At 35.9% G+C, this 27,582-nt stretch overlaps 1 protein-coding gene across 3 annotated transcripts in view; it reads right to left on the minus strand.

Annotated features, from left to right (window-relative positions):
• The window catches only part of nf2a (NF2, moesin-ezrin-radixin like (MERLIN) tumor suppressor a), a 51,954-nt gene that overhangs the window by 6,908 nt on the left and 17,464 nt on the right, over positions 1 to 27,582 (minus strand). For all 3 annotated transcript variants that reach the window (XR_007184650.1, XM_048188821.1, XM_048188820.1), the window contains 13 exons: positions 25,877 to 25,960; positions 20,960 to 21,028; positions 19,169 to 19,251; positions 16,492 to 16,567; positions 16,049 to 16,183; positions 15,875 to 15,949; positions 14,045 to 14,158; positions 12,442 to 12,564; positions 7,982 to 8,098; positions 7,801 to 7,901; positions 5,167 to 5,272; positions 2,003 to 2,130; positions 1,185 to 1,344 (listed from right to left, as the gene is read on the minus strand). Coding sequence is in view for 2 of the 3 variants with exons in the window: in XM_048188821.1 (XP_048044778.1) it covers positions 1,185 to 1,344; positions 2,003 to 2,130; positions 5,167 to 5,272; positions 7,801 to 7,901; positions 7,982 to 8,098; positions 12,442 to 12,564; positions 14,045 to 14,158; positions 15,875 to 15,949; positions 16,049 to 16,183; positions 16,492 to 16,567; positions 19,169 to 19,251; positions 20,960 to 21,028; positions 25,877 to 25,960 (1,371 nt within the window). In the remaining variant the exon portion in view is untranslated. The remainder of the gene's footprint in view (positions 1 to 1,184; positions 1,345 to 2,002; positions 2,131 to 5,166; positions 5,273 to 7,800; positions 7,902 to 7,981; positions 8,099 to 12,441; positions 12,565 to 14,044; positions 14,159 to 15,874; positions 15,950 to 16,048; positions 16,184 to 16,491; positions 16,568 to 19,168; positions 19,252 to 20,959; positions 21,029 to 25,876; positions 25,961 to 27,582) is intronic.

A 27,582-nucleotide genomic window follows, 5' to 3' on the forward strand; every position in this document is an offset into this window, starting at 1 on the left:
TTTCTTTTCTTTTCTTTTCTTTTCTTTTCTTTTCTTTTCTTTTCTTTTTCACATTTAGACACCTACGTGTATAGCACATAGAAGGCCTTGGGACTGAGAAAACATACTGGGGGTGCAGGGTTTACCTCTTAAGAAAAGTATGGACTATTTTTTATAATTTGCTCAAAGTAATGAACTACTAAAAACAAGCAACATACATAATCTAATAATCAAAACTCTCATAATGATCACAAAACAAAGTTAACTAGTAATTTCAAAGTTTTTGTCATCTGTATAATGCATTCTCATTTTCTGCAGTGTTTTAGCAAAAGTATCTACTTTGCTGCTCACCATGTTTCTGCTACTGTTGTTAAAATGACTGCAACATCTGCAGCTCTTAATGTGGCCCTTTATGTCTTTAGCGGGAGAGAGAAGCAACACACAGGGAACGGAAAGGGCTTGAATGAAGCGCGTTTGACTCTAGATAAAAATATTAGAGGATGAAACGCTGAAAGATAGTTACTGTAAACTACCCTGACCACTTGTTTAAATTTATATAAAACAGGATCTTAAAATATTTATAATACACAGAACATTAAAAAAAAAAACAACGGCTAACTAAGGAACTCCCATTTTCTTTGCTCTTAGTATGAGTATTACGGTAATCTGAACTACACTTCGGAACATTCTTACGAACTTCTTAGTATTTAACTTCTGAGCCCAGATGTGTAACCACTACCCTACATACATGCAGATAACAAATATGAAAAAATATCAAGTCTTAACACAGCTCAGAGACTTTGGAGCCAGCAGCTGTTGTTAAGCGGGTGCAGAAGGTTCGAATACAGCTCGCAACATTTCCCAATCCTATTTCCCACTACTTTCCTGTTGTCGCTCCACTATTATTTAAAAATAAAAAAGTGATGAAAGGCAAAATAGAAAAGAAAAAAAAGAGACAGAACTCATTTGCATTTTTAACAGTCTCAAACAGGGGTGTCCAAACCTGCTCCTGGAGGGCTACTGTCCTGCAGAGTTTAGCTCCAGCCTTTATTAAACACCTGAAACCAGCTAATCAAGGTCTTCAGACTCACCAGAAACTTCCAGGCAAGTGTGTTGGAGCTGGTTGGAGCTAAAAATCTGCAGGAACCGCTGGTCTAAAACCTTGTATCACATGTCTGGCTTTGTGAAGTACGCATTTAACACACCTTTTTAAAGTTTCTCTGCTTGCTGGTGCCTTTCTCAGCATTCTCATTATGTAGGATGTCTAGAGGCGTTTCTCGGTCCTTTAGCTTTAATGACTCAATCTCGGTCTTCAGTTCATTCAGCTGCTCCTGAAGGTGTTTGCTTTTCTCCAAATACTCGACCCTGCCAAAGAAGACAGACACATCCTGTAACAAACCTACTCTCCAGGTTTTAAGGCCAAATTAAGCATGAAAAACTCCTCCACATGAGTGAAATATCATACTGAGATGATGCGCATTTGGAAGCTATCTTGTGGAAACCGGATATGTTTTTCAAGATTCTTTAATGAACGGAAAGCTCAAAATAACGGCATTTATTTAAATAGAAATCTTTTGTAACATTGTAAATGTCTTTATTGTGCATCTATGCTGGATAAAAGTATTAATTTACTGCCCCCAAACTTTTGAATGGTAGTGTATTTCATGCACTGAGAACAGGCATAGATTTTCATGAAAACGATCATTAAGATCATGATTAATTGGACAATCAATATTTTCTAAGAACCGCAGTACTATATTCTCATAAATCACCTTCTTATTGACTGTCAAACTGAAAGTCACGGGTCATTTTTTTTTTAATTTTGTAAAAAAACAACAACAAAAAAAAACAAGGCAGTAGGGAATCTTATCTCTTAAAAACTAATCCACTACTCAGTTGAGCATCAGCAGAGAGGACAAACTCGGGTTCAGTTGATGTAACTGGTTCAAAAGGTGCGGACAGATGTGACACCAGCAGAGAGACTGATCAGGATGGACTGATGCCTGAAATGGGCTGCACTAACTTTTCTTTTTCAATCTCCATGGACAGACGTTTCATGTCAGTGTCTTTGAAGTCAAAACTCAGGTTCTCCATGCTGAAGTTGAAGTTAGTTCCATCAGGAGGAAGAGCGTTGGCAGACAACGGCACAGGCTGAGCAGTGAACGAGAAAAAGAGGAAGAAGAAAAAAAACTGGTTTAAATGAGCTTAGTGAGCTTAATAAAAGATCAAATGTACACATAATAACAAAAAAAAAAAGGGAGAACTGTACCAAATATATCAGTATTAAAACACTAATGCTTCTTAACAGCTTTACAAAGTGAAACAGGACATTCAACAAGAAAAAAATATTGTTATACAGTCATGTATAACAAATTAATTCCATGATTTTCCATATCAGGGAATAGTAAAAAAAAAAAAAAAAAAAATCATCTGGTCCTATGCAGGTCTTAAATTTTGGAAAATAAAACCTCAGATGAACAACAACTCATGACATATCATACTGTGTCATTATTTGTTTATCAAAAATAAAGCCAAAATGGATGACAAACTTAGGGCACTCTTACTGCTAACATGAATTAAGAGGGTAAGTAACGATCAGGCACTGCTAATCAAATACCTTTGATTAACTGATCATCAGCAAGTGTAAGAACCTATATAAAAGCTGAAGTTTTGGCGGTTTGCTGGTCTGGAGCCTTCAGATGTGTGTTAACACAATGCCAAGGAGGAATGACAACAGCAATGATCTTAGAAAAGCAATTGTTGCTGCCATCAATCTGGGAAGGGTTATAAGACCATTTCCAAACTATTTGAAGACCATCATTGTACAGTGAGGAAGATTATTCACAAGTGGAAGAGATTCAAAACAGACACCAATCTTCCCATGAGTGGATATCTCAGAAGATTCACCCCAAGATCAGACTGTGTAATGCTCAGAGAAACTGCAGACAACCCAAGAGCTACACCTCAGACTCTACAGGCCTCAGTTAACATGTTACATGATAAACTTCAAGACAGTACAATTAGAAAAAGACAGGACAAAGATGCCATGTTTGGAAGGGTTTCCAGGAGAAAGCCTCTTTTCTCTAAAAAAAAACATGGCAGCACGGCTTAGGTTTGCAAAGTTGCTTCTGAACAAACCATAAGACTTCTAGAACAATGTCCTTTTGTGCACAGCACCTTGTGCACAGCACCAAGTTTGGTGAAAACCAAAAGAGCATATCAGCACAAACACTTCAGACCAAAAGTCAAGCATATTGGTGGAGGGCTGATGATTTTTAGCTTGTTTTGTACCCACAGGCCCTGAGCACCTCACAGTCATTGAGTCGACCATGAACCGTATACCAAAGTATTTTTGGGGTAAAATGTGAGACCATCCATCTGACAGCTAAAGCTTGGCCAAAAATTGGGTCATGCAACTGGACAATATTCTAAAGATCACCATCAAATCTACACCAAAATGGCTGAAAAAGAAAAGAATAAAGTTGTTGCAATGGCCCAGTGAAAGTCCAGACCTCATTCCGACTAAAAAGCTGTGGCGAGAGCTGTGCATTAACAAATGCCCACAAACCTCAAACTTTTTTTTACGTTGTAAAAAAAGAATGGGCCAAAATTCTGCCAGAATGATGTGAGAGACCGATAAAGTCTTACAGAAAATGATTACTTCAAGTTAATATTAGATATAATATTAGATCTAACTTTGTCATCCATTTTTTTCAATCTTGGTGGGTTTTTTTGTTTGTTTGTTGTTGTTTTTTGTGTTTTTTTGCTAAATAATGACATGGTATGATATGTATTGTGTTGTTGTTCATCTGAGGTTTTATTTTGCAAATTTTAAGACCTGCCAAGCACTAGATGATTTGTTATTATGTTCTGATATGGAAAACCATGGAATTCAATAGGGTGTCCTAACTTTTTCACATGACTGTAGGCCCTGCAGCATATGGAAGACCATAGGTTCGTATTGATAAAGTAAATGGGTCATTTTTTTTGACTGGTCAATTACATGATCAGTGTGGTGACTAGGAATTCAAGCACCTAGTATGAACTTCAAAAAACTGTCTTCATTTGCCTCAGGCAGGATGACTTACCTAAAATAAAGTCAAGCTCAGGTTTGCCTTAGCTACCTATAGTTGGATTTTGTCAAAAGACCAAAGGAAGCTTCAGGGTAAAAGAAAAATGCACTTCAAAATTCTCGGTAAGACATTAATACCCGGAGAAAGTGGCAATGCTCTAAAACGCCTGGATTTTTAAGTGGTCGAACAGATCTAACATTAGCCACCCATAGAGAGAGCTAATGTTTAAAATTATACGCTGACCTCCAGTCACCCCTTAACTCACTGTGCATGTAAAATACGCAGATATGAGCTGCCTGTTGGATTTTTAAGAGTATCCACAGAGCTTTAAAACAGCAGAAGTGCTCAGTTTCCAAGTGCTCAGGCCAATAATTAGGAACATTGTTGTAATAGCCCTGAAATGCAGTTTCCAGGTAGAAAAACATCCTCTCTGGGGAACATTTAAATAGAAAGAACTAATTTTCTGACCTCAATTATATCCATTATCCACATAAAAGGCTTAGGACAATCCCTCAATAGTCGTGCATTTGAATCAGATATGAAGTGCACTCAGTCATCATGTGTATTCAAAGCAGGTGGAAATTCACAATGCATTTAATGGAGGTCTTCAAGTTAACTGCAGTCTCTCGCTATCAGTTTCCCTTTAAATAGCCAGACTTTTGAACTCATTTGTAATCCAATTCTGAAAAGCATTACAACCATGCCAAGCTATTCTCGGGGCCCTATAGGGCTACCTAACCATTTTTTAAGTTGGACAGCTTAATATGAATATAAATATTCCTTCTAGATTGCATTAGGGTGGTTATTGCAAGGCTAAAACACTCTCGAAGGTTTCCCTGGATGAGAAGGGAAAGTTTTCTCGCAAGTAATGGAATGGTTGTCTGATGCAACTTTTATTTAAATAAATTATCTTGACAGTGACAAATGGCCAAGAGGCTAAATCAGACTAGCGTAAAAAACTGTGCAGAGTTTAAACCCTTTTTCTCTTAGAGATAAAATTGGACTGGCTCCGGACTCCAGGCTGATTTAGAATGACAAGCGTTGATGTAACGTCATCGGTGGAGATGTTGAAGAACACCGTGGGGGAGTGTTTTGGTAAGGGATCGGTGATTACCGAATACGGCGATTTGCTGGTGATCTCCAGTAGTTTGTTTTTGGCTTTGCGCTCCGATTCTCTAGCCTCCTGCAGGTCCTGTTTCAGCTGGTCGGCCTCCTTCGCCCTGCAGAGAATAGATGCATGGGGTAACTCATTCAAGGTTAGAACCCTTTGAAGTGGACACAGTACTGGGATCTCCAAAGCACAAATTCAGCTGGAAATGGAAAAATGGATGCTCACATCTGCAGAAAATTGAGACTTTCACAAGCACCAAATCAAACAGCTATCACAGCATGCACACCAACAGAGTGCCACATACTAAGTTAAGGCCCAGTAGATGGGTTCAAGAAGGCCATCAGCATAGATCCAGCTGTGAGAGGAAGATGTGGTCCGTGTATCATAGTGCATGGTCACACACCGAGTTCTGAGTGACTATATAACAGCAGATAAATAATAGGTGTAACTTGCTTTTACCCAATTCTTTTAATCCAGACTATTTTTTAATAAACTTTAGTGTAAGAATAAACAGACTTGAGGCAAAAAAATAAAATTAAAATTAAAATAAGTGAATGGTGAGCAGTGCTTCACCTTGCCATGATGTCATTGTGATGATATAGGATGTTGCTAGGGTCTTCTGGGTGGTGGCTTAGGTGCTCTTTCTGGACAGTATTTTTAAAGTAACATTTATATAGTATTTTAGTATTTATTAAAGGGTTAATTCACCCAAAAATGAAAATTCTGTCACTAATTACTCACCCTCATGTCGTTCCACCCCCCTAAGACCTTCGTTCATCTTCGGAAAACAAATTAATATATTTTTGATAAAATCCAATGGCTCAGTGAGGCCTCCATAGCCAGCAAGATAACGGATACTTTCAAATGCCCAGAAAGCTATTAAAGACATATTTAAAACAGTTCATGTGACTACAGTGGTTCAACCTTAATGTTATGAAGCGACGAGAATACTTTTTGTGTGCCAAAAAACCCCCCAAAATAACGACTTTATTCAACAATATCTAGTGGTGGGCGATTTCAAAACACTGCTTCATGAAGCTTTATGAATCTTTTGTTTCGAATCAATGGTACGGAGCATGTATCAAACTGCCAAAGTCATGTGATTTCAGTAAACGAGGCTTCGTTATGTCATAAGTGTTTCAAAACGTTTCGAAATTTCAATGGTTCACGTGACTTTGGCAGTTTGATACACGCTCTAAACCACTGATTCAAAACAAAAGATTTGTAAAGCTTTGTTTTTTTTAATTAGTTTATCAATTTATCATTCATTTTAGTTTAGCCATTTTTGTACTTCAATTTAAACATCTATTTCAGTTGTGTTTTATTTCAGCTTTATTTCAGTTAACTAAAACAATTTTAAATGGCTTAATAAAATTTTATATTAATATTTCTATATAACTATATATTTTCAGAAAAGAATGATAAGAATGGTAAGAAAAATAGTACCCACTCGGCTATTCAAAAGATGACGAGCAAACATATAACAATAAATAAATATAACAATAAAATAAAAGTAAAAAAAAAAGCTTTTCAAACACAATAAAAAGGTCTTTTATCATTTAACCATTGGTGCACCACTAAATATTATGTGTTATTTAAAGGTGCCATCGAGTTGAAAATTGAATTTTCCTCGGCATAGTTGAATAACAAGAGTTCAGTACATGGAAATGACATACAGTGAGTCTCAAACTCCATTGTTTCCTCCTTCTTATATAAATCTCATTTGTTTAAAAGACCTACGAAGAACAGGCAAATCTCAACGTAACACCGACTGTTACGTAACTTTCGGGGTGCACGCCCCCAACATTTGCATATGCCAGCCCATGTTCAAGGCATTAGACAAGGGCAGCCAGTATTAACGTCTGGATCTGTGCACAGCTGAATCATCAGACTAGGTAAGCAAGCAAGAACAACAGCGAAAAATGGCAGATGGAGCGATAATAACTGACATGATCCAAGATTACATGATATTTTTAGTGATATTTGTAAATTGTCTTTCTAAATGTTTCGTTAACATGTTGCTAATGTACTGTTAAATGTGGTTAAAGTTACCATCGTTTCTTACTGTATTCACGGAGATAAGAGCCGTCGTTATTTTCATTTTTAAACACTTGCAGTCTGTATAATGCATAAACACAACTTCATTCTTTATAAATCACTCCAACAGTGTGTAATGTTAGCTTTAGCCACGGAGCACCATCAAACTCATTCAGAATCAAATGTAAACATCCAAATAAACACTGTACTTACACGATTAGACATGCTGCATGATGAACACTTTGTAAAGATCCATTTTGAGGGTTATATTAGCTGTGTGTACTTTGTTTATGCAGTGATAGAGTCGAGAGCTCGGGAGGGGACGGAGAGCGCGCGATTTAAAGGGGCCGCAGCATGAATCGGCGCATTTCTAATTATGCCTCAAAATAGGCAGTTAAAAAAATTAATTACAAAAAAATCTATGGGGTATTTTGAGCTGCAACTTCACAGACACATTCAGGGGACACCTTAGACTTATATTACATCTTGTAAAAAAAACGTTCGATGGCACCTTTAAATAACACCATGACCAGCAGCCATTATTAAAAGCCTTATTAAAGAATATACAAATATTTACACTGAATATGCGTGTGATATTACCTCCTTTCGGACTCTTCTGCCATCTTGAGTGCAATCATCTCAGCTTCTAGCATCTTCTGTTCCATTAATCTCTTCTCCTCCTCAGTGCGAATAGCTGTCACCTTTATAGAGAATAATTCAGAGCATGATCAGTCCTCAATGGTCCTAAATGATCTTCTATGAGCAGATGATGCTCACTAACCTTAATACGCTGCATCTCCTGTTCAGCCTCGGCCGCTTTCTGAGCCAACAGCTTGGCCTCCTCCTCAGCGATTTGTGCCTTCTCCGCCAACAGATCTGCTGTCTCCTCCGAACGTAACTGAGAACAGAGAGACGGCACACTTTGCGCAGATGCACATTGGTAATTCTGCTTCATTCGATTCCCTTGTTGATTAACTGAAAAGTTCAGCATATTACACTAACTTTTGCTGTTTTACACATATCCAAACCATTTGTGTACCAGTTCACAAAAAACTGTTACATAAAGCTCAGTCTAACATATTTACGTCATTTGCATCAGAAATCGTGTCACTAGGTCAGTCTTTTCTTCCCTAAATATATCTCTCAAAACATATCTACTTTCGGAAGGGAAAGTGAAAAAACTTCATAAATATTTGAGAGCGCGAGAGAAAGAGAACTCAGGACTGGCAAGGATATAAAACTCACTGATAAAAAATAATAAGACCTGTGCTATTCTGAGCTCTGCCAGAAAATTATTGGAATTAGTGTTATGCTGAGCATGGATGGTGAACTATTAGGAAAAATGCATATATCACTGGTACTCACACTGATATCAGTTCAAAAGCAACAAAGACAAATTTCTTCTGTTTGCAAGAGCCGAAATACCATCAGAATGTGCACTGAACATTGAGTATTAAAATGCCATGTGAAAGTGAAGAGATAAAAAAGAAATATAGCCTTAGAAATATTATTATATATAATAATAAATGTATTCATATTTAGGTGGGATGGGTCCCAAAAAACTAAGATTAAATTAAAACTAAGACTTTAAAGTGGCCAAAAAAATTAAACATCTGTAAATGTTCAGATTTCTGTTTAGAATATCACTTGTTACTGATCGTTATGAATTTTGTTATACATTTTATAATAATCATACTAATATAAATAATTTTTTATTGTTAAAGGGGTCCTTGATTATGATTTCACTTTTTTAACTTTAGTTAGTGTGTAATGTTGCTGTTAGAGTATAAACAACATCTGCAAAGTTACAACGCTCAAAGTTCAATGCAAAGGGAGATATTTTCTTCTACAGAAATTGCTTAAGTAATACAACAAATGGCTGGTAGGGACTACATAGAGCTTCCTTCTGGGTTGGTGACATCACAAACCCAAAAATTTACATAAACCCCGGGAACACACAACAAAGGGGGTGAGGCCATGTTGGGCTGTTTAGAGAAGAGGAAGAGTTGTTGCCATGCCGTCATTTTACGCCGGACCGCTTCACAAACGAGGGTCAATTCAAGGCTGGATTTGCACAAAAGATTAACATGACGGCACATGCTAGTCGATGAGTTGAATCAACTCCACAGCAACTACATAAATTTATCCACTAACCATTCAGAAACATCCAGTTTCATTCTAAATGTTCGGTTTGAACAATGTACAGGGTTCATACACATTTCTACCAATACATTTCCATGACTTTTCAATTACTTTTAGGCAAATATTCATGACCTAACGTTCCATGAAACGCCTGTGGATACATGTAAAATAAGAATAAAAATCCATGTTCAAATGTCAAATCACAGCATATCTTAACTAATTAACATCAAGCTATGTAGTTTAATACAAAAGAAACGCTGACACACCAGTAAGATGGTGAGATAAAACCCTAGCAACAGATTAACATACATCAATAAGAGGCAATGATGTTAAAAAAAAAAAAAAAAAAAAAGTGTACAGTAACACTGACTGTAACTTTACAAGGTTGCAGGGCTAGAGACAAACTTTTGGAATACAAAATTTGGTAAATGAGAAGCTTTAAAAACAGCTTTGCCTCCTAGACCTATTTACCATTAATCTCAATGGAAAACCTTCAATCATCAACAAGATAAAATCCCTATTTAAATTCCACAAAAACAGTTGTTTATTTATTCATTTCTGCAATTTACACCTATACAAACTGCAACTGCCAGACATTACCCCATGCCAGGGTCAGAAATAAACTTTTTTTTTGCAATTGATTTCCAGGGGCATTTTATTTATGTATAAGTGCATTTTTTATGATTATCTGTATTGTTGTTTGTCAAATACTTAGCTTTAACCAATTACTTAAGTCAATCACAACACTATATAGACTGTTACCAATAAAATTTTAGCATTAAAGGGTTAGTTCACCCAACAATGAAAATGATGTCATTAATGACTCACCCTCATGTCGTTCCAAAACCGTAAGACCTTCGTTCATCTTCAGATCACAGTTTAAGATATTTTAGATTTAGTCCGAGAGCTTTCTGTCCCTCCATTGAAAATGTATGTACGGTAGACTGTCCATGTCCAGAAAGGTAATAAAAACATCATCAAAGTAGTCCATGTGACATCAGAGGATGTCAGGACATTTTGGTCCAAAAATAACAAAAAAATACGACTTTATTCAGCATTGTCTTCTCTTCCGGGTCTGTGTATATCCACAGTGACGCTGCTTCTTCTTCTTCTTCTACGGCGGTAGGCATCCAGCTTATTAGTGCTTTACTGCCCCCTTCTGCTCCAGACAGTGACGCTGATGACGTGTTATGTAGTGCGCCCGAGCTTCGTTTACAGTCTGAGGGAGACGCACGCTGTATTCAAGCTATTCTACATTGTTTGTATTTTGGTATTGCTATATTTTTTAAAATGGTGCGTAGGTGTGCATGTCACGGATGTCCTAATCGCGTCACAGTCCGAAGCAGAAGGGGAGTAATGCACCAATAAGCTGGATGCCAACCGCCGTAGAAGAAGAAGCAGCATCACTGTGGATATACACAGACCCAGAAGAGAAGACGATGCTGAATAAAGTCGCAGTTTTTGTTATTTTTGGACCAAAATGTATTTTCGATGCTTCAAAAACTTCTAACTAACCCACTGATGTCACATGGACTACTTTGATGATGTTTTTATTACCTTTCTGGACATGGACAGTATACCGTACATACATTTTCAATGGAGGGACAGAAAGCTCTCGGACTAAATCTAAAATATCTTAAACTGTGTTCTGAAGATGAACGGAGGTCTTACGGGTTTGGAACGACATGAGGGTGAGTCATTAATGACATCATTTTCATTCAACCCTTTAACAAAAGCCATCTTTACACTACAAAGATGGAACAGAAGCTGCACCTGAAATAGCATAAATGTTTATTTACAAAGACTGTTTAATGTTTCTCAAATTATAAAATTAACAGGACCTCTTTACAGAGTCATTTTTGTCAATTAATGCTCTTGATATCGTAATAATGATTATTAATGTCGATTAATAGATACATAAAATGTTTTTGTGTTTGGGGAAACTGAACGTTATTCTCTGGCTACAAAGATAAAACAATCTTAGAACAAATTCGAAAAAGACTTCATTTGATCTTACTAGCATGATGAATAAATTATATTAACTGGAATAAACTGTATATAGAGGGAGCAGAGAACGGGACTGATTGTGAAGCTGTCCATAACTTGGTTGTAGTGCGAGTTTAAGCGCTCTCACAAACACTCCTGTTAAAAATCACAGAAGCTGATGACACTGCGACATGAATCTCTTACATACAATCTGCACTTTGCTGTGGGAAAATTATGGGAAAATTTGCGAGTTTCAGTCAGAATTCAGACTGAACGAAACTCTTCATTTCAGCGATGACAAATCGGAACGCTTCTAATTGGCCATCTCGCTCAACAGAAACACCCGTGATTGATTATATGCGGCAGTCGGGTGGATCGAAGTATGTTTACGAAGTTTCAAAGTTTGTTTAACCAATATTATCACTTAAACATATATTCTATTACATAAATATTTTGAAACAGATTTCCATGACTTTTCTAAAACATTCTGGTTTATTTATTTTTCCATAACTTTTCCAGGCCTGGAAATCGCTGTTTTAAAATTCCATGACTTTTCCAGGTTTTTCATGACCGTACGAACCCTGAATGTAAGGTTGAACACTGTTACTGACAATCGTCATTTTGGCTGCGTGAGATTTTCCAGCTTTGTTGCTGTTGAGCAACCGAAGCGTGAGCTGTTAAAGCTCCGCCCTCTTCTGGAAAGCAGTCTGGGAGCAACAGCTCATTTGCATTTAAATGGACACATACAAAAAATTTCATGTTTTTGCTCACACCCAAATAAGGGCAAATTTGACAAGCTATAATAAATGATGTGTGGGGTATTATGAGCTGAAACTTCACAGACACATTCTGGGGACACCAGAGACTTATATTACATCTTGTGAAAGGAGCATTATTGGTACCCTTTAATAAGAATAATTATTAGTAATTTTATTTATAAATGAATTTATATTTTATATTATTATTATTATTACCACAACATCACTATTAAAAAAAGCAGTATGAGGCTCATGCACGTGGGTTGAGTACAAGTATAGATACCGAAGTGCTCTGGCAAGCACTGAAACGAATAGGGAAAGTATATTTAGTGTGGGTGATGTTTTAGTTTCTCACCAGTGCTTCATTGGCCATGTGAGCTTCGTCCTGTAACTGAATCAGTCTCCTCTCCAGTTCATCACGAGCTCTTTCTGCCTCCTCACGCAATTGTTTCTCCCTCTCCAACCTCTGCCGTTCCATCTACAGAGAGGTGCAAAAAGCTCATCCATATTTCACCAGGATTGCAGCGCTGCTAAATGGGTTTAGTGGATCGCAAATCCAGCACCTGGTTAAAGGTGCCTGAAGGTGCAACAGGAAAATCAATGCATTTGGTGACCATGAAGTCTTAAGATTTACTAGCGAGGGAGGAAGGGAGGGAGGATTTGGCTGACACTTCCCAAGCTCTCTAAAGTAAGACGATGGTTTTCCAAAACTGTAATCATTTATAGGAATATTTATACATATACACTGCTGTTCAAAAGTTTGGGGTCAGTAACACCATGCTATAACCAGACCAGATGCGATAAGATTCTAGCGACAAGCAATTTTTCTGTTCACACCAGACGTGATGCGACTATGAGACGCGACAAAAATCAGTCAAAAAAATCCCAGCCAATCAGAAACGTGTGCGGGTGGGCTCTCTCTGCAACTGCATTGCACTAGTAACAAAATGGATACAGTAGGTCATATAAATTATATTAAAGGAAACAAGAACATTTAAACTATCAACTCAATGTGAACAAACAAGTGATTTCTATGACAAAAACTGTTTCAGTCATTCAGTATGTATTTTTAATAATGTTAAAATGGTGTAATGTACTCATTTCGTTGCGAGAGTCATGTCAAGAGTCTGGTGTGGACAGACAAACAGCTTGTTGCCGGAATCGCATTGCATCTGGTTAGGACACTGTTACAATGTTACAAAATATTTCTTTTTCAAATAAATGCTGTTCATTTAACTTTTTATTCATCAAATAATACTAAAAATTGCATCCCGGTTTCCACAAAATATTAGGCAGCACAATTGTTTTCAACACTGATAATAATAAGAAATGTTCAATGGGCACAAATCAGCATATTAGAATGATTTCTGAAGGATCATGTGACACTGAAGGCTGAAGTAATGATGCTGAAAATTCAGCTTTGCCATCACAGGAATAAATTATATTTAAAATATATTGAAATAGAAAACAATTACTTTAAATTTCACAATATTACTGGTTTTACTGTATTTTTGATCAAATAAATGCAGCCTTGGTGAGCACAAGAGACTTCTTCCGACCCCAAACTTCTGAATGGCAGTAACTTAAATTACAAAAAAGGCCTCCATTAGGGCTATGAAAAATTTATATGTATGCAATTTGTGTCTTCTACAACTAGCTACATTGCTGGAGAAAAAAAAATATTTAAATCAGTTATATACACATTAATTTTCTCTTTTTGTACTCGTCTTATCTTTCTTACTCTTTTATATCTTTTTTATATATTCTCTATTTGGTTTTTCAATTTCTTTCCTTTCAACTTACTTTCTTTGCTATTCTCTTTTTATCTTGTCAGACACAAACACATTAAAAATCAGAGCAGAGAAAACAGTTTGCTTTCATTTATTTGTTTAGCATAAAAACAAACAATATTCTCTCTGTGTTGCTGTTAATCATGCAACCATTCACTTTTTCCCAACCTGTTTGCGAGCTTTCTCCTCTCTAGCCTGCATCTTCATCTGCTGGACTTCCAAAGAATCAACTCTGCGTCTCCTTATGAAGAGATCATGGTTCCCAATGCACAGCTGAAGAATCTTTAAACACAAAAATTGCCTCATTAAAAGCTGTATGCCAAGGCCTTTATAAAAAAAGAAAAAGTTGTGTCATCTTTTTAAACTGTATGACTTTCTTTAATGAATGAAATTTCAGTCCATGTCTCACAAATGCCATCACATATAGTATTCCAAGTCTTCTGAAGCGGTTACAACCCTTTGTTTTGTATTTTCCTGTTTCTTTCTCTCTTTTGTTTTAGAAGTGTTTGTGTCCGGGGACGGTGATGATTGGCTCCTGCAGACTAATGACTGGTCCATGTGGATTGGTGCAGTTGATTCTACGCAAACCTTAAAAGCCCTGATGTCACTTCCTTTTGGGGCACTGTGTTGTTGTGAGGAGAGAATTGTTGGCTTTTGGCTGGGCGGTGTGTGTTTAGACAAATTTCGAGTGTTAAGAGTAGGGTGATCATTGTTTGTTCTGTGAATTAGAAATATTAAGTAGGACAGTTTTGTATTTTGAACCAATTGCCTGTTTACCGACACTGATTTAGATTCCCCTTTTATGTCTGTTTGCTTCAGCTTGTAAATAGTTTGTACATAATTGTACATTTTGAGCGTTTGGTAAAGTAAGGAGTTTGATGCCACTTTTGTTTTTTTGTAACCCTTTTTGATCTCTGTTTTTGGCTAGGGAGTTAGGTTAATATATTGTACTTTTATTTTATTTTGGTTATGGTTTAGGTTAGAGGTTTTAAAATAAGAGTTTAGTTTGTTATTTTGGCCGGTTCAGCTCCTGAAGTACATTTCCCTATTTGATTCCTGTATTTTTGGTTTATGTCATTAAAACCCTCAAAAGATCCTCTGCTTCCACTCTCTCATTTCATGTTGCGTCCTTTTCCCCTAGACGGGCCGTAACAGAAGCCATATCAGTTACAAGACCATTTTATTTTTCATGATTTTATCTTTTTATATGGTCATTATTTAGAAAACAGCACTTCAGACATTTAGCTAAATTTATCCTATTGTTTTCCACAGTGTAAATAAAATCATACTGGTTTGGATCAACATGAATGTTGACAATTGAATTCTGGTTGAACTATCCCTTTAACTAAACTACGGAAGAGGATTAGAGCCAAGCAATAATAAAAAAATTAAACCATCTCGAGATTAAAGTTGTTAAATTTCGAGAAAAAAGTCGAAATAAAATGTTGAGAATAAACTTAAGAGAAAAAACTTGTTAAATTTCAAGAAAAAAGTCGAGATAAAATGTTGAGAATAAACTCGTTAAATTTCGAGAAAAAAGTCGAGATAAAATGTTGAGAATAAAGTCATTAAATTACGAGAAAACAGTCGTTAAATTACGAGAACAAATTCGTTAAATTATGAGAAAAATGTCGTTAAATTTCGAGAAAAAAAATCGAGATAAAATGTTGAGAATAAAATCATTAATTATGAGAATAAAGTCATTAAATTACGAGAAAAAAGTCGTTAAATTATAATTTAACGAGTTTATTCTCAACATTTTATCTTGACTTTTTTCTCGAAATTTAACGATTTTTTTCTCGAGATTTATTTTTTTATTATTGCTTGGCCCTAATCCTCTGCCGTACTAAACAGAGGAATAATGGCATATAGATTTATTAAACCTATAATCTTCTGGCTTTCAGCCCAGATCTTTAATTTTTTATATATACATACATAGTGGGTTTGTGTAGATCAAACAATTGATCAATACATAACATCACATCATCAAATACTCACCAGTTTATTGACTTTGAGTTTTGAGGAGTTGAATTTGAAGACATCCGCCCTTTTATCCAAGGGCTTAATGGCAAACTGAAGAGACAGTTACAGAAATGAGTGCACCAACAACATTAAACCACTCTTAGCATAGATCAGGTTGGTTAAAGTGTGAATTGTTCATAAAATGAGTACCTCTTTGTCGCTGTAGGAGATGTTTCTGATCTCATTCCAGGGAAAAGAAATTTTGGGCGTCAGTCTGTTATCCGGGTCATAAATGTGGAGGCCTAAAGCGTCAACACCCAGCAGTAAGCTGGTTCCCTTTTTATTCTTAAAAAACAAGATATTAAAGACATTCAGTCCAATTTATTTTACTATCTTGATCTCACCGCCACAGCATTTCAGAGCTAGCAAAACTAATATTTCAAACAAAAGGCAGAAATAATTATTCTAAGTTTCAAGCAGCATAGACACCAAAGGAAGAGTGAGATTATGCAAGGTGATTAATAATAAAAGGTTTGTCTATTACATAGAAGAATAAAGGTATACAATAATAAAAGCATCTGGCTGTAAAAGCTTTAGCCGTCGGAAATCAGCTCAGATTGTTACTGCCGTAGAGCAGAGGAGGCATTTCTTACCCTAATGGAAAAGTAATTGACCCCATACATCTCCAGATCCTGAGCTATTTTTAAATACTCCATCTCGGCTTCATCTCTGCAGCACACAATAACAAACAAAAACGTGGGAGGGAGAGAGAAAGAAAAGGAGAAAGGGAGAGAGAATAAATTAGACACAAAATAAAAATCTATTCCACCGCAGGGCTTTAATGAGACTCAACTAACTTGCAGTGCATAAGCTAGAGGTCACGCAGTATGTCTTACAGTAACTGATTATGGCAATAAACACAAACACACGCATACTCACCATAAACTCACCAATTAAAAATACCATACTGAAAATAACTAGATTTTTAGAACCACCTTCATGTTCTTGCGAGTCTGCAGGAAACACGCCTCATCAAACCCCACTTACCGAGAGCAGGCAGCACAGAATGAGTGAGGAGCCGCTCGCATGGAATGTGTTTGTGCGTTCAAAAACAGACAGCTGAATGCAAGAGTCTCAAAATGATCTACTTTTAAACTTGTTTTTAAGACGTGCCATCTTAAAAAAAAAAGCCAAAGACATCAGTCTGCATGTGTGCATAGATCAACAACAAAATAATTAAAATTATGAAATTCTATAAATAATAATAATAATAATAATTTAAAAAAAAAAGTAAAATAAATTTAAATAAAATTACAAAATAATTAATATGTTCTGTGTGAACGGCGTCTTGAGACTACCTTGGACAGAATGATTAAATTGTACATAACATACACAGTTTCTGCCAATCTCATGTTAATCCTGAGTACCTATAGAGTAGCATTGCATCTTCATATCTCTGAAAAGTCTTTAGTTTTAGCATGTTTATTAAAGACAGATATGCTGTACCGACTCTTTCCGAAAAAAGCAGAGCTCCTAGAGGCGTGCCGTGGGCAGAGCTAAAAAGTCACGAGCGCAGCTTTTGCGTAGAAATCGTCTGCAAGCTGCGACATCATTATAAATAAAAAGGGAACAAAAACGTTTGTGTTGTTTACATTATATGCACTTGCGCGCCGATTGCCAACAAAACACAGACATCTGATGCAGTTTTACTCACCGCCTATGATGTGCAAATCCAGCATCGAACTGGGACTTGTTTACAAAGCATTTGTCACTAAAATTCCGGGAACAAACAAACATACGTGCACAACTCCGTTGCTGCCACGGAAAATCTTTGGGAAGCTGAAAAAGGTCATCTTTCCCTCACAACCAAAAACACACACCTTTGGTGACAGCTTCCGTAACCCGAAAAAAGTGCATTGATGGGCGCTCTCACTCTGGGTGATGTGTGCGCACGCTTATCAGGAAGAAGTGCCCATACAAGGAATTCTGCCCTTTCTAACGTAATACAGGGTCATACCCAAAAAAAACTCTTAGAAACTTATCCGAATCCGGAAGGAGTGTATTTGGCACAGAAATACTTCGTCATACGTCCAACTCGTGTTTTGAAACTTTGGCCATTTCTAGCATGAGAATGCAACTCTTTAACAGTGTAAATAAGTCAGAATGCATGAAATAGCATTAGACCCCCACTTTTAAAAAAAGAATTGATGGATAAAAGATTAAAAACAAAACAAATAATACAATGACTTCTAAATCCACGTCTATTCAGTGTTTTACCCATCTACCACAACAATCTAGGTTAATGCATTTGAATTGTCTTAATTTGGGGCCTTTTCTCAGCACACATCATGCGCAATTAATTCAATTAATTACTTCACATATCATGTCATTAATTTAATTAAAATGTATCAAATGATAGCCCTAATTTGTACATTTCCTAAAGAAAATTCTGATGAATTCTCTGCCAAAATGCTAGGGTTCTATAAGAGGTTGTCAGGGTGTTGCTAGGTAGCAGTAGGTAACTACAATTTTTTAAAAGAAATTGTTGATTAAAGTCGTTATTTTTGTTCGCACAAAAGTATTCTTGTGCTTCATAACATTCAAAGTTGAAGCACTGCAGTCACATGGACTATTTTAACGATGTCTTTACTACCTTTCTGGGCCTTGAAAGTGGTAATTGTGTTGCAATCTATCGGAGAACAGAAAGCGCTCAGATTTCATCAAAAATATCTTACTTTGTGTTCTAAAGATGAACGAAGGTCTTACGGGTTAGGAACGACATGACGGTGAGTACTTAATGACATAATTTTCATTTTGGGGTGAACTAACCCTTTAAAGCTGGGTGAATGTGTGAATGAGAGAGATAAAAAGAGAAGTGCAGACTGTGTATTTGTGAGTGTGTTTTAAGAATGCACACATGTAGAGTGCCGTCACATGTAAGGCGAAGGTTTGGAATAAGAAAGTGCCCTACATGCATCTAAATGTGCTCCGAAGCAACACAGGAAGTCGGTTTCATCATCACAGTAGACCAATTAGGGCTTTTTTTTGCAGAGCAAGGCTATGCCCAGTTCTGGAAAAAGAAGCAGGCCAGTTTTTCATCTTGTGAGTGTCTTGACTTCCCAAAGTCAACAACACAGAGAGTCAAGCTACACCTGTGTGTGTTTATAGTACCGCAGAGCCAGACTGTTTGCAAAGAAGAGCCGTCTGAATAATATGCATCCAAAACAGTTAGAAGACTGCAATTTTAAAAGGCTGTGTGCAACATGCATCAGGTGGTCCATGAACAACCCATAGGCAAGCTGCGTGAGACTGAGAATGTGTGTACAATACCTGGTTCTGCCCCTGTGCTCAGCGTAGCAGACTGTGATTCTCTCCTCCCACATCTCTGCAGTCATCTGGTAGAGATTAATAACCTGCACAAGAGAAAGACACACAAAGATCAGTCATCAACTTGAACAAAGACTTTAACTCTCTCATAATGGGATTTTCACAACAGAGCTCGTGGTGCGCATCAGACTCTGTTTGACATCAGTATTCATTTTGTTTGTTGGAATGAAAGCACTTGAAACACTTGAAAACAGGGAAGTGAACAACTATTGATGGCATACACTACTGTTTAAAAGTTTGGGCTCAGTAAAAAATTTTTTTTTTTTTTGGAAGAAAATTCAGCAAGGATGCATTAAATTGTTCAAAAGTGACAGTTAAGACAGTTATAATGTTACAAAAGATTCTTATTTCAAATGTTGTTCTTTTGAACATTCTATTCATCAAATTATCATGATTTCCACAAGATATTAAGCAGCACAACTATATTATAGTAAGAAATGTTTCTTGAGCAGCAGATCATCATATTAGAACAATTTCTGAAGGATCATGTGACATTGAAATATATTAAAATAGAACATTTATTTTAAATTGTAATAATATTTCACAATATTACAGATTTTATTGTAATTATGATCAAATAAATGCCACCTTGGTAAGCAAAAGAGACTTTTTTCAAAAACATAAAAAAAAAAAAAAAAAAAAAAAAATCTTACCAACCCAAAGTTTTGAACAGTAGTTTATGCTTTGCATATTTTTGGCATATAATTATAAAGTACTTCTCAACTGCTGGTCTCCACAGAAATTACCTTTGTAAATTAGCTCACATTCTTTGCATCGTTTGCAATGTTTCTAGGGCAGATAGTATGGTGTTAAGTTCTGGAATGGTTGTGAAAACGAGGCTAAAACAAGCTTTTCTCCTCCCGAGTCATTCTAGCTACAGCGGTAAAAGGCTGCCACTAGTATTTATGGTGGTAAACATGTTGATTTCACAAATATACCATATTTATGTGCCAAATAACAGAGTGGAAAATAAATCACGTTCAGGCTGATAAACCAAACCAAGAGTTTAAAGGGTTAGTTGACCCAAAAATGAAATTTCATTGATTGTCATTATTTACTCACCTTCATGTTGTTCCACACCCATAAGATCTTTGTTCATCTTCAGAACACAAATTAAGATATTTTTTGATGAAATCCAAGAGGGGGTTTTTTTATCCCCCATAGAAAGCAACATAAGTACCACATTCAAGGTCCAGAAAGATAGTGAAGACTTTGTTAAAATAGTCAACATGACTACAGTGGTTCAACCTCAATGTTATGAAGTGACAAGAATACTTTTTGTGTGCTAAAACGAAACAAAAATGATGACTTTATTCAACAATTTCTTCTCTAAGCTGTTTTGTGTTCCGAAGATGAACGAAGGTCTTACGGGTGTGGAATAACATGAGGGCGAGTAATTAATGACAGAAATTTCATTTTTGGGTGAACCAACCCTTTAAACTAATGTAAAAAGAGTTAACAGAGCCAAACACAATGGCTAATAGAGCTGAAGGACATTTTCTAATTAAGTGTGACAATTTAAATCCTTCAGACAGTTTTGAATGCCAGTGGAGTAAACAAACGCTCTTTCTCAGTACTTACTGACATGTGAGCGGATGCTTCCAGCCGAGAGCTTTCACTACATCTAACGCCCTACGGGAAGCCCGCTGAAGCTGTACAGGCTTGTTACCGAGCTCTGCGAACATAATCAGCATAATTAGCATGGAGTGCCGCCCATCTCAACATCACACTCACTCTCTTTGGTAGCAGCTCCTCTTGGGACAGGAAGCCCGGCTTGTGGACATTAGGGTCGTAATCACCGTACTGGAGAAGCAAGATGACAATTAGCTCAATTATGAATATTGAGAAGAGGAAAAACAAGAACTCACAGTGTCATAAAAAACAGCTATTATATCCACCTGCTCTCACTTAAAGTGAATCGAGTATTATATAGTTGCCTAAAACATTAAATCACTTTCAAATCAAAATAAGATGAAATTCAGCTGTGAATTTTTATGAGGCATTACGGGTAAGATCAGTAGAGAGGTACTGCTGAGAGAGAAAGATAATTGCACAATCACATTTTACACAGATGTTACAACTGCATGGTTTGTTTGTACAGTGACTAGTGGTCTTAAATGACAACAAATATCTAATAGAGGAAATAGCTTCTTTTTTTTTTTTTTTTAAATCTTGATTACACTACCATTTAAGATTATTAAGGTTTCTTCAATGCTCACCAAGGCTGAATTTATTTGATCAAAAATACAGTAAAAAAAGTACTATTGTAAAATATTACAATTTATATTATTATATTGCATTTATATTTGTTTATTATATTCAATATTTTTGTGCAAAGAATTTTTTTTCAGGTTTCTTTGATGAATAGAATGTTCAAAAGAATAGAATTTATTTGAAATAGAAATATTTTGTAACAATGCAAACATCTTTACTATCACTTTTGATCAATTTAATGCATCCTCGCTTAATAAAAGTTTTCTTACTGACCCCAAACTTTGGAACTAGAGATGCACCGATACTAAATTTCTCCACCGATACCAACAGTGATATCTGCCGATAATGATACCAATAGTTTGAGGGTTCTGCCTATTATACCTTCTTTTAAATGAATGATAATTTCATTATAATTAATAATTAATCATCATAATGTTTAATTATTATATTTTGAAAGAAACGCAAATAGACATTTTATTCTCTCCATTTCATCAACTTGTTTCAGAGTAGCTGGTATCAATTTATAAAAATAAACGCATTACTCAAATTAATATTAACAGACATTAGCTAAATTCTGAAGATTAAATTAATATTTCTTAACTTTCTGAATGTTATTAATTCATATAATTACTATTAACATTGAACATCAAACTGGTTTCTTAGCTTTTTTCTTTATACAAAGCACAAATGCAGTGCATTTTCCTGCCCTGTTTTGATTGACAGGATATATTGGCCCGGAACAGCCGATAGTGTGAAAAATGTGCTTTTATTGGCCGATACTGATTATAGGCCGATATATCGGTGCATTTCTTTTTGGAACAATAGTGTATATCCATATTCCTTTCTGTTAGCCTCACAAACTTAATTTTTTTGGCTGGTCTTATGCAAACATATAAATTAACTGTTATGGTTATACTTTTGAAATGGTGTGAAAGTGTTTAGATTTATTTACTGTCTATGTTTGTTTATAAACACTGAGGAAACTGTCTTTAGTAATCAACACCATGGCACAGATGCAGTACATAAAAATATCCCAGAATACTCCTGTATAACAAGGCATGTAAAAGTCATCATCTTCCAAAATAAACAGCTAAGACACAACATTACAGATTGTGGACTGCTGTGCAGGAACTGAGGAACAAGCAGATCTGCAGAATCAGAAAAGGCAAGACAATAATACTCCATCAGTGTTACGCTGGCTTGTCATTTTGAGCACTACGGACAGATTCATGCTGCTCAGCTGTGCTGAGACTGGCATGTGAAAGCATCCTCATTTGAAAGAGTCTGTGTGAATGATTGCTGTCTAAAGCTTCACTCCTGCATTAAGAACAAGCTTTCTCAGTAAGGGAGAAACTGCTGCCATCTCAGCCTCTCCCCTCTGCTCGATCTTCTCTTCCACTTTTTTTATTTCTTACTTGATTTTTCTGCCTATGCCTCATTTATGATTCTTACTCTCTTTACACCTCCTCTTTCTGCTCTTGCTTTCTTTAACTTCCTGTCTCTTTGAATAACTCCAAACCTGCACCTGGTGGTTTAAAACAGAGAAAGAAATCTGTCATGCAGCTTCATAGATTTGTAAAACAGATCTGATTGGCTGAGTCACATTCAAGGCCAATGAATGCATATCTGTGACTGCACATCATAATAATAATCATAATAATAATGCAGCAGTTAGCAGAATTAAAGGTGCAATATGTAATATTTTTGCAGTAAAATATCTAAAAACCACTAGGCCAGTGTTATATATTTTGTTCACTTTAGTACTTACAATATCCCAAATGTTTCCAACTATTTGTAAATCGTGAGAAAATTGCAATTTTAGCCAAGGCTCCGGGACGTGTGAGGAGTCGCCTGTCAGTTGCGTCATACCCGCGTTACCCTTGGTTTCTGGTTTTATTTTGTAGAATGGAAACATGCAAGATGCTTTAATATATTACATGTTTTAATAGGCAAGGGAACAACTGTTTAGATATATTTATAGACAGAAAACGAATTGTTGTTATATAGCTCAACACGTTTAGTCTTATTGTTCAAATCTAATTTTCTTTATTTTTTTGCGAGTGCCATGCTTCACCATGCCTCAGAGAAAAACACTATTTTGTGAAGTAGCTAACATAGCATAATCAGATGCAGCTTTATTTTTATTAACAGTAATACAGAATTTTCTCCATCATACAATACGTTTTAAAATGAACTACATGGCATTTATCAACACAAGCCATCCAATATTTAATATGATATTCTAAAATCAATCTATCTTACTGCAGTGTGCAACAGTGTCTCACAGCAGCCGCCAAGCGAATGCACAGAGTAACGTTATAAAATCATTTTCAACACACTCAAATGTATCTAATATGTTAAACAGAGCTGTGTTACCTCATACTCATGACCGGAAAAGCGGAAGTGGCGCCGGTGACTGTGATATAATAAAAGTTCAGCTGCTCGTGAGGCGTGTGTTGTGCAATCGCTCCAGCGGCCTCGTTCAGCTCCCACAACACTCGGCCCTGCTCCGCTTCATACTACAGTAACGTTAATAATCGCATCCATGAACATGATTTCTTCCCGAGTCCCATCTCAATTATTTTCCACCGGCTGTGATGTAAAGACCACATGTCCCAAGATTCCACGCTCAAACTTGGCGTCATCAAGCTAAGCCTTTGTTTTGAATAGGCCTCCAGCGACCTCTAGCGGACAAAATAAATTACATATTGTACCTTTAACAATCTAAAATTACAGTACAAGTAATTGTATGTAATGGTAACTGTAAAAATGTTGCAATAATTAATTTTTGCATAATTCAATGAAAATATATTTAATAAAGGTGGTAGTAACTATTTTTAGACAATCCATTAAAACAAATACATAAATCCAAATTAAACAGATTACTGTTCAAAAGATTTTTAATGTTTCTGAAATATGTTTCATATTGTTCATCAAGGTTGCATACTGATCAAATAATGTAATATTGTGAAATATTATTCCAATTTAAAATACCAGTTTTCTATTTTAATATATCTTAAAATGTAATTTATTCCTGTGACACAAAGCTGAATCTGAATATGTTTCAGCATCATTACTCCCATCTTCAGTGTCACATGATCAGTTTGCCGCTTAGTTTTTTTTTTTTTTTGTCGTGGTTCAATTCAAAGAATCCTTTTTGTAACATTATAAATGTCTTTACTGTCACTTTTGATCAAATTAATGTATCCTTGCTGAATAAAAGTATTAATTTATTATTATTATTACTATTATTATTATTATTATTATTAAATGCTAAAACAGATTCTGTAATTTTTTTGATTCTGAGTTAAAAACTCTGGTGAAGTGTATATGGCAAAACTAATATAATAAAACACATGAAATAACTTTAAAGCTGCAGTCTGTAAGTTTTGCCTCTTTGTCGCCATCTCTGTTTGAAACCTGCAATTGCAGTTATGAGCGGAATTATCATTTTTACGTGGGTTGTGCCTCGGCACGGCTCCTCAGTGCGGATGAATCTAATGTTTGCTGTCAATCACAACATCGGTGTGGATACTGTACTTCAGAATCACAGATTGTAGTCTTGGAAGTATTACCAAAATAAGAATTTTCACTGGAAAATGTCATCTGAACAAGTATGTAGCATGTCTGCCACTACTGTTCTGACTGAGGAAAAAAAAAATCATTATTAATGATTATTATTGCAAATTATTATTGTTATACTTTGTTATCAAACTGTTAATGTTAACAACAGTGCGCGACTGTGTATTTAGTATGTATTAGTGTTACCTGTAGATTTCAATTTACAGTCTAATCTCTAATGTTATTTTGTCATACCATACAATCTGCCATCAAAATGATAAGTTTAATTATTGCAGCTGCTGTGAGAAAAGGCTATAAATGATCCACCTCACATGCGATATCGCTACTAGCTGGGACTTGTTCTTTATGTAAACAGACGTGACATAATGACGCAAAGAAAAAACACTGTGAAAAGCCTTGAAAACCATCAAAAGGCTTAAGCAAACCAGCACAAGGCTCATAAACCAGCTAAACAAACTGTCTTACCACGTGAAGCTTACAAATTGCTTTAACAAGGCAAACAAAAGCTTTAGCTGATTCCCATCCAGTTTTTAGAGCCATCTAACGTTCCTGTGTGTCTGACATGAGTCAGAGAGAAACAGAGTGTGCTTTATAAATTGGCACAAGGTGAGCTGTGTGCAGTTAGCCAAGGCTTTCGGATAAATCGCATGTTCTTGTTGCCCCTGAGCTGTCAATCAAACTGACACCTGCTTAATAAAATGCACTTCTTTCTGTGGGAAGAGTGTAATGGGATAGATGCCGACCTTGAAGGGACGTCCACAGGAGGTTACGGTTTAGCTCTGACACCTTTCTGCGTGTCTATCAAAGAAAGAAAGCTTAAAAAAAAAAAAAAACAGTGTTAGAAAGAGCACTGACCTTAGCGTGGACGGCGTAAGAGGCTAACAGCACCGAAGCCTCGGGAGGACAGTATATCTCCTCCTCTAAAATATTCTTCTTAACCTGTGGATTTCAGAACAGAGGAGAGAGAAAAAAAGAATAGAATTAAATCATTTATCTACACATTTTGGGGAATTTGTTACCAAGAATTTTATGTAATGCCATCATGATAAATTACAGTGACATGCCCTGGAGCAACTTAGCGTTAAGGATCTTGCTAAAGGCAACATCACGTGTTGGTGACATCACGAACCCTAAGGATCAGTAGCCCCGCCCACTGATTCAAGCTCGACAAGTAGTAGTAGTAGGTAAATAACAGACGGGACGCTAACACTGGATCAAGCAACTCAGCGATAAACATGCCTTTGAAGAGTGCAAAATGTTGTGTGGTGTCAGGTTGTGGAAAAACAGAGAAATTTGCAGAGAGCCTGAAATTAAAAAAACGATGTTGTGACTTCTATATTGGATCCAACACGAATGGCTCAACACACTTATGTGAGTAAAAATGTTTGTACTGTGTATTGTTTTGTCACAGATCATTTGATATGTATGGATTTTGTGTACCAAAATCACCAGTGAACAGTGATTTCTGATATGTAATGATTCATGTACGCCTACAGTCAGATGTTTTTGTCTCAAAATTTTTTACTGTCAGTAAATCAAACCAGTGACTAAACAGTCAACTTCACATTGTTTCTCTTAGTAGGATGAAAATAATCTGTTATTTAAACTGTGATTAAATTGTAGAAAGCGATCAAAGAACGCTCCCTTAACAATCAATGGAACTGTCAATCAAATAGCGCAAGTGTTTTGGACTCTCGCCAAAACTACCCTTAAAATCAACAAATCTCTTATTTACATTGTGTTTGCACTGTTAGTTATGATGAAAGCATTCGTTAATGAGCAGAAATTGAGTTACAATGACGAGATGTCTGTGATCAACTATATGCTCATCACTGCAACCTTTCATGCCACAATCTAAATATAATGCTATAATCAATACTTTTCATGATTAGTAAACCTTGAGAACTCTTAATAGTAAAAACATGCTAAAAGTTTGAGAGAATTCCAAGCGTTATACATGTAATACTAAGCTATTTACATATGCAAAGATGTTAGCCAATCACAGCAGTGGGCGTTTACACTGAAGTCTCACAGTAGACATGCCCCTAAAACAGAGTTCAAATCAGAGGGCTAAAATCAGGGTAGGAAAATTGCCTTTTATTTCTAAATTATGACAATTTTTGATGTAAAAATCATAACATTATAAGTGCACCACAGGAAACATTATAAAATAATATAATGCAGTTCATGACCTCTTCAATGATTGTCTACACTCACCAAAAATTGTGTTTATTTGATTTATTTAAAAAAATAAAGGAAACAGTAATATTGTGAAATGTGTCAAATTAAAATAACTCTTTTATATTTTTATATATTTAAAATGTAATGTATTCTTGTTATGCAAAGCTGAATTTTTAGCATCATTACTCCAGTCTGCATTGTCACATGATCCTACAGAAATCATTCTAATATGCTGATTTGGTACTCGAGAAACATTTCTTATTATAAAAGTTGTGCTCCCTAATATTTTTTGTGGATATTGTGATTTTTTTTTTCAGGATTCTTTGATGAATGGAAAGTTCAAAAGTGCAGTATTTATTTAAAATAGAATTCTTCTGTAA

Source organism: Megalobrama amblycephala, linkage group LG4 (genome assembly GCF_018812025.1).
Source record: "Megalobrama amblycephala isolate DHTTF-2021 linkage group LG4, ASM1881202v1, whole genome shotgun sequence".
NCBI lineage: Eukaryota > Metazoa > Chordata > Actinopteri > Cypriniformes > Xenocyprididae > Megalobrama > Megalobrama amblycephala.